The sequence below is a fragment of the Haliotis cracherodii genome, unplaced genomic scaffold, assembly GCF_022045235.1.
Source record: "Haliotis cracherodii isolate W230 unplaced genomic scaffold, xgHalCrac1.p SCAF_26, whole genome shotgun sequence".
Lineage (NCBI taxonomy): Eukaryota > Metazoa > Mollusca > Gastropoda > Lepetellida > Haliotidae > Haliotis > Haliotis cracherodii.
The window spans coordinates 2650883-2665399 of NW_027266282.1; the positions used below are offsets into that span (position 1 = coordinate 2650883).

General features: G+C 42.2%; 1 protein-coding gene across 5 annotated transcripts in view; it reads right to left on the minus strand.

The window, feature by feature from the left end:
• Positions 1-492: 492 nt before the first annotated feature.
• The window catches only part of LOC139472958 (argininosuccinate synthase-like), a 48255-nt gene continuing 34230 nt past the window's right edge, over positions 493-14517 (minus strand). For all 5 annotated transcript variants that reach the window (XM_071255432.1, XM_071255430.1, XM_071255433.1 and 2 more), the window contains 6 exons: positions 11909-11973; positions 9496-9569; positions 6222-6279; positions 4884-5040; positions 2948-3013; positions 493-1288 (listed from right to left, as the gene is read on the minus strand). In XM_071255432.1, coding sequence (XP_071111533.1) covers positions 1237-1288; positions 2948-3013; positions 4884-5040; positions 6222-6279; positions 9496-9569; positions 11909-11973 — 472 coding nt within the window. In that variant the 3' untranslated portion in view covers positions 493-1236. The remainder of the gene's footprint in view (positions 1289-2947; positions 3014-4883; positions 5041-6221; positions 6280-9495; positions 9570-11908; positions 11974-14517) is intronic.

The window sequence follows — 14517 nt, forward strand, 5'->3', positions numbered from 1 at the left end:
ACTTGACCTTGACCTTAAATGTACTCCAATCTTTTGTAAATAGGCATTAAACCAGGTAAGAAGTCTCCAAAGTCTGTCATAGGCATGTGCTTGAACTCAAACACATTAAGCAGCACTCACAGGAGGTTGGTCTAATATAAAGCAACACAAAACATTATTAATTTGACAAAAATCTGGAAAGCAAAAAAACAAAAACAATGTTGCCTGTTCAAGGATTTGATAAGAAACAAGGGTGTCAACCATCAACATAAGCAATGCTTCAGCTCAATACATCAAAGACAAATTAGTCCCTTTGCCATAGTTCAGTTTAGCTTTATCCTGCTATCAAAGAAGAGAATTACAGCATAGATGTGTTACTAAACAAAGGATTTAACCTTCACGATAGAGGTATTATACTAACTGTGTTTGTAGTCTCAAAATAAGAATTCTTTATCCAAGATGGTGGCAAGCTTTTAAGGTTGTCAAAAGCACAAATGAAAACACACAATGGGAGAATTTTATATCTGTTTATTGGAACAAAATATACAAAAAAAATATTCTTGTTGTTAGCAAAGAAAACCCCTTGATTGAAATACAAATACGTGTTTTCTTCAAATCGCAACCGATTAAATGTTTGAAGTGTTTCTTCACATGAACTTGTCAACATTTACATGTTCAGGATTTCAGTCAAATAAAACGTCTTTCATATAATTATGAATTATGAACCAGAGGTATGGGCTTAAACTCTGAAGCCATAAACATACAACAATAATAATATAAATTCAACACTCATACAATATAAAAATAATAACTGCCATGAATGTGTTAAAAATCACCTGAAAATAGAACTTCATATTGCTACATTCCACTAAAACCTAAACCAAATGTTTGAGTTGACAGCCCAGCAGTAAGTACCCAGAACCAAGACATGCCACAGTATTGTCATGGCTCACATGCAAATGGTTTTCAACCTAGCTATGTTGAAACTACCCTACAGATGATCAGATGTGTCATTGCTAGAGTGAGCCAGAACGCCACACTACCAGTTGAATGGTACAAGCATGAGCAAATGCCAAAATGTTTACTTAGGGTAAATGATTTGACCAATAGAGTTTTGATTACCATAATGTGGGACCAAGAGTCCTTATCATACACAATGTGTAGAATTCTGACAGGCGGCAACAAGTGTCTCCTGATAAAGGGGATGTTAAAGTTTCTAATAGCTACAACACTGAGACAGCCAGGACTGACACTTGTCTACTTCTTCTGATCCGCCACCTTCTGTCGCAGACGGCAGTACTCCTGCAACCTGCAAAGATGGAGATTTGGACATCAGGACATAAGGGACATGAAATGAACTGTCACTTGAAAAAAACAAGGAGTCAAAATGGTTTTCCATGGAGCCAACACAACTGCCATGTTCACACAAACACTTCAGGTTCAGAGAAGCGGTGGCAATGACAATTGCTAGGTGTTGGGGTTTTTATAAGTTGGAATTTATTCAATTAAACTTTTGGAAGTTTCTTGTCTGGTCGAGTTGATAAGCTTAAAGTCAGTAGTGTTCATTGTACGGGCTTCCTGCATGTTTCCCTCTTGAAATTGCACATGCCATTTACAAAATCAGTATTCCCTGCTAAAGATGGACTCGTTGTGTGTATTGTGTGTACCAGTGTGTGGCAGCATGTATTGTGTTTACCAGTGTGTGACAGCATGTATTGCGTTTACTAGTGTGTGACAGCATGTATTGCGTTTACCAGTGTGTGACAGCATGTATTGAGTGTACCAGTGTGTGACAGCATGTATTGTGTTGACCAGTGTGTGGCAGCATGTATTGTGTGTACCAGTGTGTGACAGCATGTATTGAGTGTACCAGTGTGTGGCAGCATGCATTGAGTTTACCAGTGTGTGGCAGCATGTATTGAGTTTACCAGTGTGTGACAGCATGTATTGAGTTTACCAGTGTGTGACAGCATGTATTGTGTTTACCAGTGTGTGACAGCTAGTATTGTGTGTACCAGTGTGTGGCAGCAGGTATTGAGTGTACCAGTGTGTGACAGCTAGTATTGTGTGTACCAGTGTGTGACAGCATGTATTGTGTACCAGTGTGTGACAGCATGTAATGAGTTTACCAGTGTGTGACAGCATGTATTGTGTTTACCAGTGTGTGGCAGCATGTATTGTGTACCAGTGTGTGGCAGCATGTATTGTGTACCAGTGTGTGACAGCATGTATTGTGTACCAGTGTGTGACAGCATGTATTGAGTGTACCAGTGTGTGACAGCATGTAATGAGTTTACCAGTGTGTGACAGCATGTATTGTGTTTACCAGTGTGTGACAGCATGTAATGAGTTTACCAGTGTGTGGCAGCATGTATTGTGTGTACCAGTGTGTGGCAGCATGTATTGTGTTTAACAGTGTGTGACAGCATGTATTGTGTTTACCAGTGTGTGACAGCATGTATTGAGTGTACCAGTGTGTGGCAGCATGTATTGTGTGTACCAGTGTGTGGCAGCATGTATTGTGTTTAACAGTGTGTGACAGCATGTATTGTGTTTAACAGTGTGTGACAGCATGTATTGAGTTTACCAGTGTGTGACAGCATGTATTGAGTTTACCAGTGTGTGACAGCATGTATTGAGTTTACCAGTGTGTGACAGCATGTATTGAGTTTACCAGTGTGTGACAGCATGTATTGAGTTTACCAGTGTGTGGCAGCATGTATTGAGTGTACCAGTGTGTGGCAGCATGTATTGTGTTTACCAGTGTGTGGCAGCATGTACTGTGTTTACCAGTGTGTGGCAGCATGTAATGAGTTTACAAGTGTGTGGCAGCATGTATTGAGTTTACCAGTGTGTGGCAGCATGTATTGAGTGTACCAGTGTGTGACAGCATGTATTGAGTTTACCAGTGTGTGGCAGCATGTATTGAGTGTACCAGTGTGTGGCAGCAGGTATTGTGTTTACATACCGGAGAGCGTTGATCTTGATGAAGCCCCCTGCATCTGTTGGCTCGTAATCGCCCTGGACATTCATGCTGGAAACAAGACACAAGGATGAGTTCATTTTATTCACAATGCTTTTGGGGTATTTGTACAATTTATAACACAAGGCAACAGAGACTGTTAATACAAGCCTCAAGGCCTTCAAAAACTATATCACCAACATTTAAGGCTCATTCAAAATAAAAGTTCAACAGGATGAAAAAAATATACTTAGATTTTTTTTATATTTACAACATAAGGCCTTTGCAAGGCACAATTAATCTATTTTTAGAATTTAAATTCAAGGTCTTTTCAAGCCAGTGAAAGTTCTGAATATTGTAATAGGTACCCTCTGAAGCCTGTAAAAAGCCGCCCACATACAGTAGAACTATATACATTGAGGACAAAATGTCTGATGTTTTACTGCAGTGGTTTGCCTTGTGTTCTCTTCTCTCTGCACAGTATTCTTTTGTTTAAATGCTTTAGGAGGCTCCTGACCAGATTATCAATTCTAATTATAGATAAAACACAAAGAGTAAAGTTTTATTTAAAGTTGATTTTAACAACAACAACAACAACAACAGGGGGCAAACCTTCATTCACTTAATTTGCAGAAAACTACTTCCAACTTTTCCCCTCCCCTACACACGACAGTTAAACATTCTTCACCCTTATAACCACCCCTCTAACTTAACTCCCTAAATTAAAATGTCCCCAAACAAACCTAATTTAATCTTTTCTCTATTTCTCCCCACCCATAACTAACAGTAACCTAACAACATTATCCCAAACCAAAATACAAACAACTAATGAAAAGTGAAAAGGGTCTTGATTTACGATGCGTGGGTTGACTACATACTTTACTGGTGAAAAGACTGAGGATTCCCTACCCAGGGTAGGCCAATATAGCCTACACGCGGACCATGTGACCAGGAAAATAGACACAACCAATGAACACGTCCCTAACATCTCAGGTCTCACAATCATGGCTTCAGCCTAGCATGCAAGGAGTGTGCCATGGTCATTGTCACTACGCCCGTGTGGGTATAAGCTTCTACAAAAATGACTACAAAGGTAGGTACTATATCAGCTGCACAAAATCCCCTTCAACTTACCAATCTGCTAAATTTCTAACTATTTTAATTTACCAAAATAAATCCCAAGGCTACCACAAAATTATCACAAGAATTTTCTAAAATTCCTCCAAATAATTGTGGCAGATGTAACCCTTGAATATATTTATTTTATCCTTCATCAGTGTCTGCTATTCTGTGTTTCACTTCCATGTATTATAAGTGGTAAGGAACATCTACATTTAGTTCATGTGTCCTTCATGTTTTAGCCTTTAACAAGCCATCAACTGATTGGCCAAGCTAACCCTTAAAGTTAGCCCCTTGTCTTAATGCATTGTCTCAGTCTGCACAGACAACTTGTCAACAAACCATGGAAATGAGGATAGAAACTATTGTATTGTATGTTACTGCATTTGAATGTTGCAGTATATTAAACCTGTAATATCAAAGTAAACTGGAAATGTTTAATATTAACTATAGTTTGGCAAACTAAAGTACTCAAGGAAATGAAAAAAAACTGTTTTTCTCAAATTAAAAATCGACACAAAGTGTTATGTAGCTGTAAATACGAAATAACAAAACAACTCGAAAAGTACTAGTCTGGATTTGCTAGTACCCCTCTGACAAGTGTAAATTGGCATGGCTCCCATGGCCGAAAGCTATGAATACACAATGTTCGATTCCCGGACGGGACTCAACCCAAAAAAGTACGAGAATCTGTACTTTACTAAGAAAATGTCATTCCAAATATAATATTCTTTACAGAGACAGAATTACAGTGCGACAGCTTGGTCTGACAACACATCAGCTGACATACAAGTTGGAAATAAGAGCAAAAGGAGAAATATACCTGACAAGTTCCTCATTGTAAAGTGAGAGAGGGGAAGTACGCCCCAGGATGTGCACAGCCCCCTTGTACAGCTTCACTGTGACTGTTCCATCAACATGCTCCTGGCTCTTGGCGATGCAGAAGCGAGTGAACTCGCATTCAGGGCTGAACCAGAAGCCTTCATGAACACAAACAGAAATCTGTCAAAAGCTTCTAACTGAGTAACTCACTTCGTCAAGTGAGCTCAGATCAACATGATTTATTGTTAACAGATTTTTACATGTTAGTGTTGTAGTCTACATGTCAGTGTTGTGGTCTACATGTCAGTGTTGTTGTCTACATGTCAGTGTTGTCGTCTACATGTCTGTGTTGTCGTCTACATGTCTGTGTTGTAGTCTACATGTCAGTGTTGTAGTCTACATGTCAGTGTTGTAGTCTACATGTCAGTGTTGTAGCCTACATGTCAGTGTTGTAGACTACATGTCAGTGTTGTAGTCTACATGTCAGTGTTGTAGTCTACATGTCAGTGTTGTGGTCTTCATGTCAGTGTTGTAGTCTACATGTCAGTGTTGTAGTCTACATGTCAGTGTTGTAGTCTACATGTCAGTGTTGTAGTCTACATGTCAGTGTTGTAGTCTACATGTCAGTGTTGTAGTCTACATGTCAGTGTTGTAGTCTACATGTCAGTGTTGTAGTCTACATGTCAGTGTTGTAGTCTACATGTCAGTGTTGAAGTCTACATGTCAGTGTTGTGGTCTACATGTCAGGGTTGTAGTCTACATGTCAGTGTTGTGGTCTACATGTCAGTGTTGTGGTCTACATGTCAGGGTTGTAGTCTACATGTCAGTGTTGTGGTCTACATGTCAGTGTTGTGGTCTACATGTCAGGGTTGTAGTCTACATGTCAGGGTTGTAGTCTACATGTCAGTGTTGTAGTCTACATGTCAGTGTTGCGTTAATTGTCGTCTACATGTCTGTGTTGTCGTCTACATGTCTGTGTTGTAGTCTACATGTCAGTGTTGTAGTCTACATGTCAGTGTTGTAGTCTACATGTCAGTGTTGTAGTCTACATGTCAGTGTTGTAGCCTACATGTCAGTGTTGTAGACTACATGTCAGTGTTGTAGTCTACATGTCAGTGTTGTGGTCTACATGTCAGTGTTGTGGTCTTCATGTCAGTGTTGTAGTCTACATGTCAGTGTTGTAGTCTACATGTCAGTGTTGTAGTCTACATGTCAGTGTTGTAGTCTACATGTCAGTGTTGTAGTCTACATGTCAGTGTTGTAGTCTACATGTCAGTGTTGTGGTCTACATGTCAGTGTTGTAGTCTACATGTTAGTGTTGTAGTCTACATGTCAGTACCTCTATAGACCTGCTCAGCAAACTTGACATCCAAGTCCCGCTTGACCCTCCGGACCTCCTGCACACAGAACAGAAGACATGAGATCGGCGTACATATACAGCCCCAGGGACAAACAGTTGAAACATCAAATATAACAACAACAATAATAATAATAACAATATCAATAATACACCATAAATTTATATGTAGCCGGGGTAGTGGTATTTATCCGGCTCGGGCCGTTGGGAAACACAGACACAGGCAGATGGTGATAATGGATTTATTGCAAGGGGGTGGCTGCTGTTGAAGAACTACCAGAAGAAAAAATGTCCTTCCTCCTAAACAGCAGCACATGAAGTCATATATTTGCAAGTTTACAGGTATTATTTATCTTAAATATAAAAGTACAAAAGCCATTGATAAACCATACTAAAACTAACTTTAATGTTAAATTACTGTTATATGTTCATTATAGGATACTTGAAAAGCACATGGGCCAAAATGGACCATGTGGTTAATTATTTTACAAGCAAGTTTTATAGTATCAATATACCATTTACTTAATTTAATATTACTTTAAATGATATTATATATATTATTCAATTTAATTCAGCACCCTAATATAGATATTAATTTCTGACAGAAGCAGATGAAAACAGATTGAAATATGGCCATTCCATACCTGAAGAAAAGAAAATGTCCTTCCTCCTCAGCAGCAGCACATGAAGTGAGGAGGAAGTCAGGTATGGAAGGAAGCTACCTGTAGAGGACCAGGGTGGCCAATTAGAAGACTGATTGCATTAAGCATCAAAGGAAGTGCTTAATGCAAGATATAAATAGACTGAGGGAAACCCTACAGGTGTGAAAAATGTCTAAAGATAGACAGAAGGTTGAAGGGTAAGATCTGGTGAGAGATTCCCAGAGACTGAAAATAAGAGTGTTGAGTTGTTTAAAGATTTAGATATTGATATTCAACTGTAGACAAGACAAACATTGAACATATAGATGATTATGATGATGATGTATGAATAATGATATAACTATAGGAAGAATATAAGGTACCCTGCTACATATACATTGTTCTAAATGTTCAGTTCTCACTTCAAATATTTTGTGTTCCAAGAAATTTGTCTATGAAAGCCGAAGATTTATACAACTAGTCATTTAATTTTTTTAAAACAAATCACAAAATGATTTAGTTGCACATCATAGGTGGCTAACAAGAAAACGAGTTGTAGTGATTTTTTTCAGCTCCCTTCTTTTTCTACTTAACACGGGTTTGTTATTTATATGTAAATGTGATTATTCTGCTTCAAAACGCGTCCACGTACATGGGAGTCAGCGAGTGAGTGTCTGATGGGAGCCAGCGGTACTGCAGCTCTATGACACAGGCCTTACACTTGCAGTGTGAGTAACTCATGGCTGATCATAGCCTAAAGAAATATCCTAATGGTCCTTGTTCAAAATATCCACAACAAATAATAAAACCAAATCACACGAGATACAGGGCTTGAATTGAGGAAGTTGATTTAACTTGCACCAGGTGCATGTTGACATGCAAACCATGTGTTCACCGGAAAAAAACCAGGCTGCACCCTGGTCCCATCTGATGCATAAACTAGGGTAAACAAGTAAGTCAAGTCTGATGACTGTCATGTGTCATGTGTCATGAATTACACATGTAGCAGGGCGTGGAACCAGCCTACAGATGACATCCTTACTTTGTCAGCTTGCTGACGGGGTTAACCTCTTTGGTCATGTGGACAAGGCGTCCGACCTCGGATCAGAAGGTCCGTGGTTCGAATCCCATTGCGGGACTCGGAAATTTTATGGCCGCTACATTGGCGCCCAACGTGGGGCTGAGCACGTTCATATTAGATTTGAGCAAAATAAGCCTCAGTACCCTGCTATGGGGCCCGGGACGTGCCTTCTGTTGACGGGGGAGTATGTAGCAGGGCGTGGAACCATCCTACAGATGACATCCTTACTTTGTCAGCTTGCTGACGGGGTTAACCTCTTTGGTCATGTGGACATGGCGTCCGACCTTGGATCAGAAGGTCCCTGGTTCGAATCCCATCGCGGGACTCGGAAATTTTATGGCCGCTACACACACAACACAGGGATTTGTGATGTAGTATGGTTTTTAAAGCTTAATGGTATTGAGTGAGTTCAAAGATCAGATAGGCATTACAGTAAGGGTTGGATTTGTTTTTACATTGCTAAATTGATGCCCGAGACATATATCAACCAATGCTAATACTCCTGGTCATATATAAAGATGGTTGGAGACACCACTGCTTTAATGATCCAAGCAGAGTCTGGGCTAGTAACACCATCATGTCCAGGAGTCAGATGGAGTGTTGAAAATGCAACACTTTCCACATATTCCCAAGGCAAGGGAGTTAACTGACTATAAAAGCCCAGTTTCACCCTTGCCAAACTAGGCTGGAATTTTGCAGCTCCATCTTAGCGCCACCAGTCTCAGTTATGAGTTATGGCCCTTCTATTGACCACTCGATTCCACATCTCATATCACTTGCATTTTCAGACGATCTGACCAATAATCAGGATCTCTATTGTAATAAAATGTGTCTTCACTCACGAAGTACATCAAATCACTTGAGCGCCCTGCTTAAAAATATGAAAAGATTTGCAAAATATCTGTCGACACCCAATTTGTGGTACACATGCTTTGTAAATCATGTGGTCAACTGAAATCTGCATGGCAGTCACCATGTTGTTCATGAACCCAATGTCGAAGGGAAGATGAAGTTTCCAGTGGATAGATGGACAAGGGGCAGACAGTGGTTAACCAGGTCATACGAGCTTACATTAAGGTTGTGAAATATTATATTTGTCCTTCAAACTTCAGTTTCAGTTTCTTTATTTCGTACATGTTTAGGCCAACGGCCCATGGTACATATTTTGGTCCACAGCATTAATTATTGACTCACGGTAGATAAAGGCATAATACAAATACATTGCGGTATTTCGAATTGTAGTTTGGTACAGTCAGACATTAACATATTAAATTTATCCAGGGTAGGACAGACATTAAACATTTCATGGATATATTGTTGTCTTAAATTATCATAGGCTTTGCAAATTTACAAAAAGTGGTATTCATTTTCCACATAACCAATATTACATAATTTACAAATCCTCAAGTTTCTAGGTACATTGTTGTATCTTCCCGTTTCAATATATAAGGAATGCGAACTGCAACGAAAACGAGCTATTGCCAATCTAAATATACTTGTGTTCGAGAGAATGAGATTTGGAAATCTTACTTACCCGGTCCATGGTGAAGACCTCGATGTCCATGTGAGCTGCCAGCAGGATGGTGCCTCCCGGTGTCTCATAGATACCTGAACACAACACACTCATGTCACACCACCACCTGAACACAACACACTCATGTCACACCAACACCTGAACACAACACACACATTCACACCAACACCTGAACACAACACACTCATGTCACACCAACACCTGAACACAACACTCACATGTCACACCAACACCTGAACACAACACACTCATGTCACACCACCACCTGAACACAACACACACATGTCACACCAACACCTGAACACAACACACTCATGTCACACCAACACCTGAACACAACACACTCTTGTCACACCACCAACAACTGAACACAACACACTCTTGTCACACCAACACCTGAACACAACACACTCTTGTCACACCAACACCTGAACATAACACACTCATCTCACACCAACACCTGAACACAACACACTCTTGTCACACCACCAACAACTGAACACAACACACTCTTGTCCCACCAACACAACACAACACACTCTTGTCACACCACCAACAACTGAACACAACACACTCTTGTCACACCAACACCTGAACATAACACACTCTTGTCACACCAACACCTGAACACAACACTCTTGTCACATCAACACCTGAACACAACACACTCTTGTCACACCACCAACACCTGAACACAACACACCTTTGTCATTCCATCAACACAAGATGTCAGATGATTTAAAACAAACACAACCTGAAAAATCATTTGGAAGTTGAAAAATTTGTCAATTAAAAGTTCCCTTATACATGTGATACAAGCTAAAACACATCAATAATAAACTGACGTCCAAAAGAAACTTTACCAACTGAAAATATAAATTTCAGACAAAGTATAATTTTTTTTTCGACGAAGTCTATCTAAAACACATAACCTAAATACAACAATAGTGTATGCAGAAAATGTTAATCGTCTCTTACATGTTTGCTAGATAACACGCGAAAAAGTGAAAAACATGTGTACCACGGACAACTGCAAATGCACGTGCGGGTAAGGGTATAAAACGATTGCAACAGCAAGTCAGACATCCACAGTGATAAAAAAACACAAAAGAAATGCCATGACTCACAGCCGAACAATGTGAACGAGCCTTGGGTATGGTACAGATGGGAGCCACCCACGCCCATATTGCACGAACCTTCGGTTGCTCCCGTGTTGCCGTTACCATCTTGATGCAACGTTACAGACAGACAGGGCTGACTGTTGACAGGCCAAGAAAAGGCAGACCCAGGGTGACCACGCCCCATGATGACCGGTACTTGCGTACCTTCACCTCTGAAATTGCATCCTGACAGTGAATTCATCGGTGACAAATGCCTTAGGTCACAGGGTTAGTCGACAGACAGTGGCCAGGATACTCAGGGCTCATGGAATCAGGGCTTTTAGACCATACAGAGGACAGCTATTGACAGCGCAACATCGTCGTCTGCGATTGAGATGGGCCCGGACTGTACGACGTTGGCAACGACGTGACTGGCAGGGGGTTGTCTTCACTGACGAAAGTCGATTCTGTATGTTTAGGGCTGATGGAATACAACGTGTTTACCGCCGAAGGGGTGAACGAACGGCGGCGTGTTGCGTACAGGAGGTCGTACCATATGTTGGAGGGAGTGTCATGGTGTGGGGAGGGATCTGTGGGCAGGAGAGGACACTGTTGGTCATCGTTGACGGATACTCGACAGCTCAGTGTTACATGGATAACATTCTTCGTCCAGTTGTCCTACCATTTCTCCAACAGCAGCCACGTTGTGTCATTTATCAGCATGACAACGCTAGAGCCCATACAGCCAGAATTGTCACTAACTTCCTCCCAGCCAACAACGTCAACGTCCTGCCGTGGTCTGCATGCTCACCCGACATGTCCCCCATAGAACACCTCTGGGACTTGATGGATCGTCGCGTTGGAACTGATCTTGTCCCTCCAAGAAGAATGGCATCAAATCCAACGTGACCTCATCAGACGACTGACTTTTTCTGTGCGTCAAAGAGTTTATGAGTGTATTGAGGCATTTGGTGGTCACACACGCTACTAATGACTTGTTATTGAACATGAGCGATTGTTTATGTACTCGCCTATTGTCCATGATTCTGAAAGCTCGAGTTTTGTACAACACCGAACTTTGTGGGGCTCTGACGTCATTCTCGGTCGCGGTATGATTGTCATTTTCAGTGTTGATTATGTTGTTATATTGATCTTCTCAATACACTTTACTTCATGCATGTTTTGTTGTTTTTGAGCAAGTGTGATTTCAAACTCTGGTAAAGTTTCTTTTGGACGTCAGTTTATTTTAAAACATGCCTTCCCTTAGTGACAACAATCTCATCTTGTGTCTTCACCTGTAGCACAACACTCACCTCTTGACTTCATGCCAATGAATCTGTTCTCCACCAGGTCGACTTGGCCAATAGCATGCTTGCCCCTGAAGATAAGAATACCAAAATATGATTTCCAAGGTCCTGAAATAGTATTTAAATAATAGTGAGTGAGTGAGTTGGGTTTAACGCCGCTTTTAACATTATTCCAGTTATATCACGGCGTGTCAGCTTAATGTGGAAGGAAAGCCCGAAGTGATGCAGGTCTCAGACGGTTACCACTTCGGTGAAACCCACGAGCACGGGTATGGTGCTGACAAACCTAGAAACATAATTGGGGCGAACCGGGATTCGAACCCACAATCATAGGTTTCTGGCGTGTCCAGGGGACGCAACTCTGCACAGCGAATCGCGGCGCCTTAGACGACTGGGCCACCCGTGCCCCCTATTTAAATAATAAATACCATTGATTAATATCTACCATTGATAAAAAAACGCATTGACTCAGATTGTGTTGTTTATTTTAACATGTTCAATGTTTCTTTGCAGCAGACATTGATGATGTGTCACGTCATTAATGATGTCAATAGTGCTTTCAACACTGTAGCTCACCTGGATATACAAAATTCTGAGAAGAAAAGAAAATTGCTTTGCATGTTGTTATGAACAAAAAGGTCAACTCAACAGCAATATATATGCCAAACCAAAGCCATGACAACAGACATGGCAACCCACATCCATGACTTCAGCAGCAGACATGGCAACCCACAGACAAGACAGCAGCAGTGGACATGGCAACCCACAGCCACAGCCAAGACTTCAGCAGCAGACATGGCAACCCACATCCAAGACTTCAGCAGCAGACATGGCAAACCACATCCAAGACTTCAGCAGCAGACATGGCAACCCACAGCCACAGCCAAGACAGCAGCAGCGACATGGCAACCCACAGCCACAGCCAAGACAGCAGCAGCAGACATGGCAACCCACATCCAAGAATTCATCAGCAGACATGGCAACCCACATCCAAGACTTCAGCAGCAGACATGGCAACCCACAGCCAGATCCAAGACTTCAGCAGCAGACATGGCAACCCAAAGCCACAGCAAAGACTTCAGCAGCAGAAAGGCAACCCACAGACAAGACAGCAATAGCGACGTGGCAACCCACAGCCAGAGCCAAGACAGCAGCAGACATGGCCACCCACAGCCAAGACTTCAGCAGCAGACATGGCAACCCACAGACAAGACTTCAGCAGCAGACATGGCAACCCACAGCCACAGCAAAGACTTCAGCAGCAGACATGGCAACCAACATCCAACACTTCAGCAGCAGACATGGCAACCCACAGCCACAGCAAAGACTTCAGCAGCAGACATGGCAGCACACATCCAGGACTTCAGTAGCAGACATGGCAACCCACAGCCACAGCCAAGACAGCAGCAGCAGACATGGCAACCCACAGCCAAGACTTCAGCAGCAGACAAGGCAACCCACAGACAAGACTTCAGCAGCAGACATGGCAACCCACAGCCACAGCAAAGACTTCAGCAGCAGACATGGCAACCAACATCCAACACTTCAGCAGCAGACATGGCAACCCACAGCCACAGCAAAGACTTCAGCAGCAGACATGGCAGCACACATCCAAGACTTCAGCAGCAGACATGGTAACCCACAGCCAAGACTTCAGCAGCAGACATGGCAACCCACAGACAAGACTTCAGCAGCAGACATGACAACCCACAGAAAAGACAGCAGCAGCAGCAGACATGGCAACCCACAGCCAAGACTTCAGCAGCTGACATTGCAACCCACAGCCAAGACTTCAGCAGCAGACATGGCAACCCATAGCCACAACCAAGACTTCAGTAGCAGACATGGCAACCAACATCCAAGACTTCAGCAGCAGACATGGCAACCCACAGCCACAACCAAGACTTCAGCAGCAGACACTGCAACCCACAGCCAAGACAGCAGCAGCAGACATGGCAATCTACATCCAAGACTTCAGCAGCAGACATGGCAACCCGCTTAAAGACTTCAGCATCAACAGCCAATATTTCTGATTTCCATCGCTCAAAATACTCAAATCAAAATAAAGTTGCACATCTTCATGTTACCAGGGCAACATTACATAGATTACATTTTATGAATGCTTCACCAGGTTTAACTATCATGCTTTCCCCACACCCACAAGTCTGACACTCCCCTAGTGACTGTAGCACTTCACTCACACCTTGACTTCACACCCAAAAACAAGTCTGACACTCCCCTAGTGACTGTAGCACTACACTCACACCTTGCCTTCACACCCAAAAGCAAGTCTGACACTCCCCTAGTGACTGTAGCACTACACTCACACCTTGACTTCACACCCAAAAGCAAGTCTGACTCTCCCCTAGTGACTGTAGCACTACACTCACACCTTGACTTCACACCCAAAAGCAAGTCTGACTCTCCCCTGGTGACTGTAGCACTACACTCACACCTTGACTTCACACCCACCAACAAGTCTGACTCTCCCCTGGTGACTGTAGCACTACACTCACACCTTGACTTCACACCCACCAACAAGTCTGACACTCCCCTAGTGACTGTAGCACTACACTCACACCTTGACTTCACACCCACCAACAAGTCTGACTCTC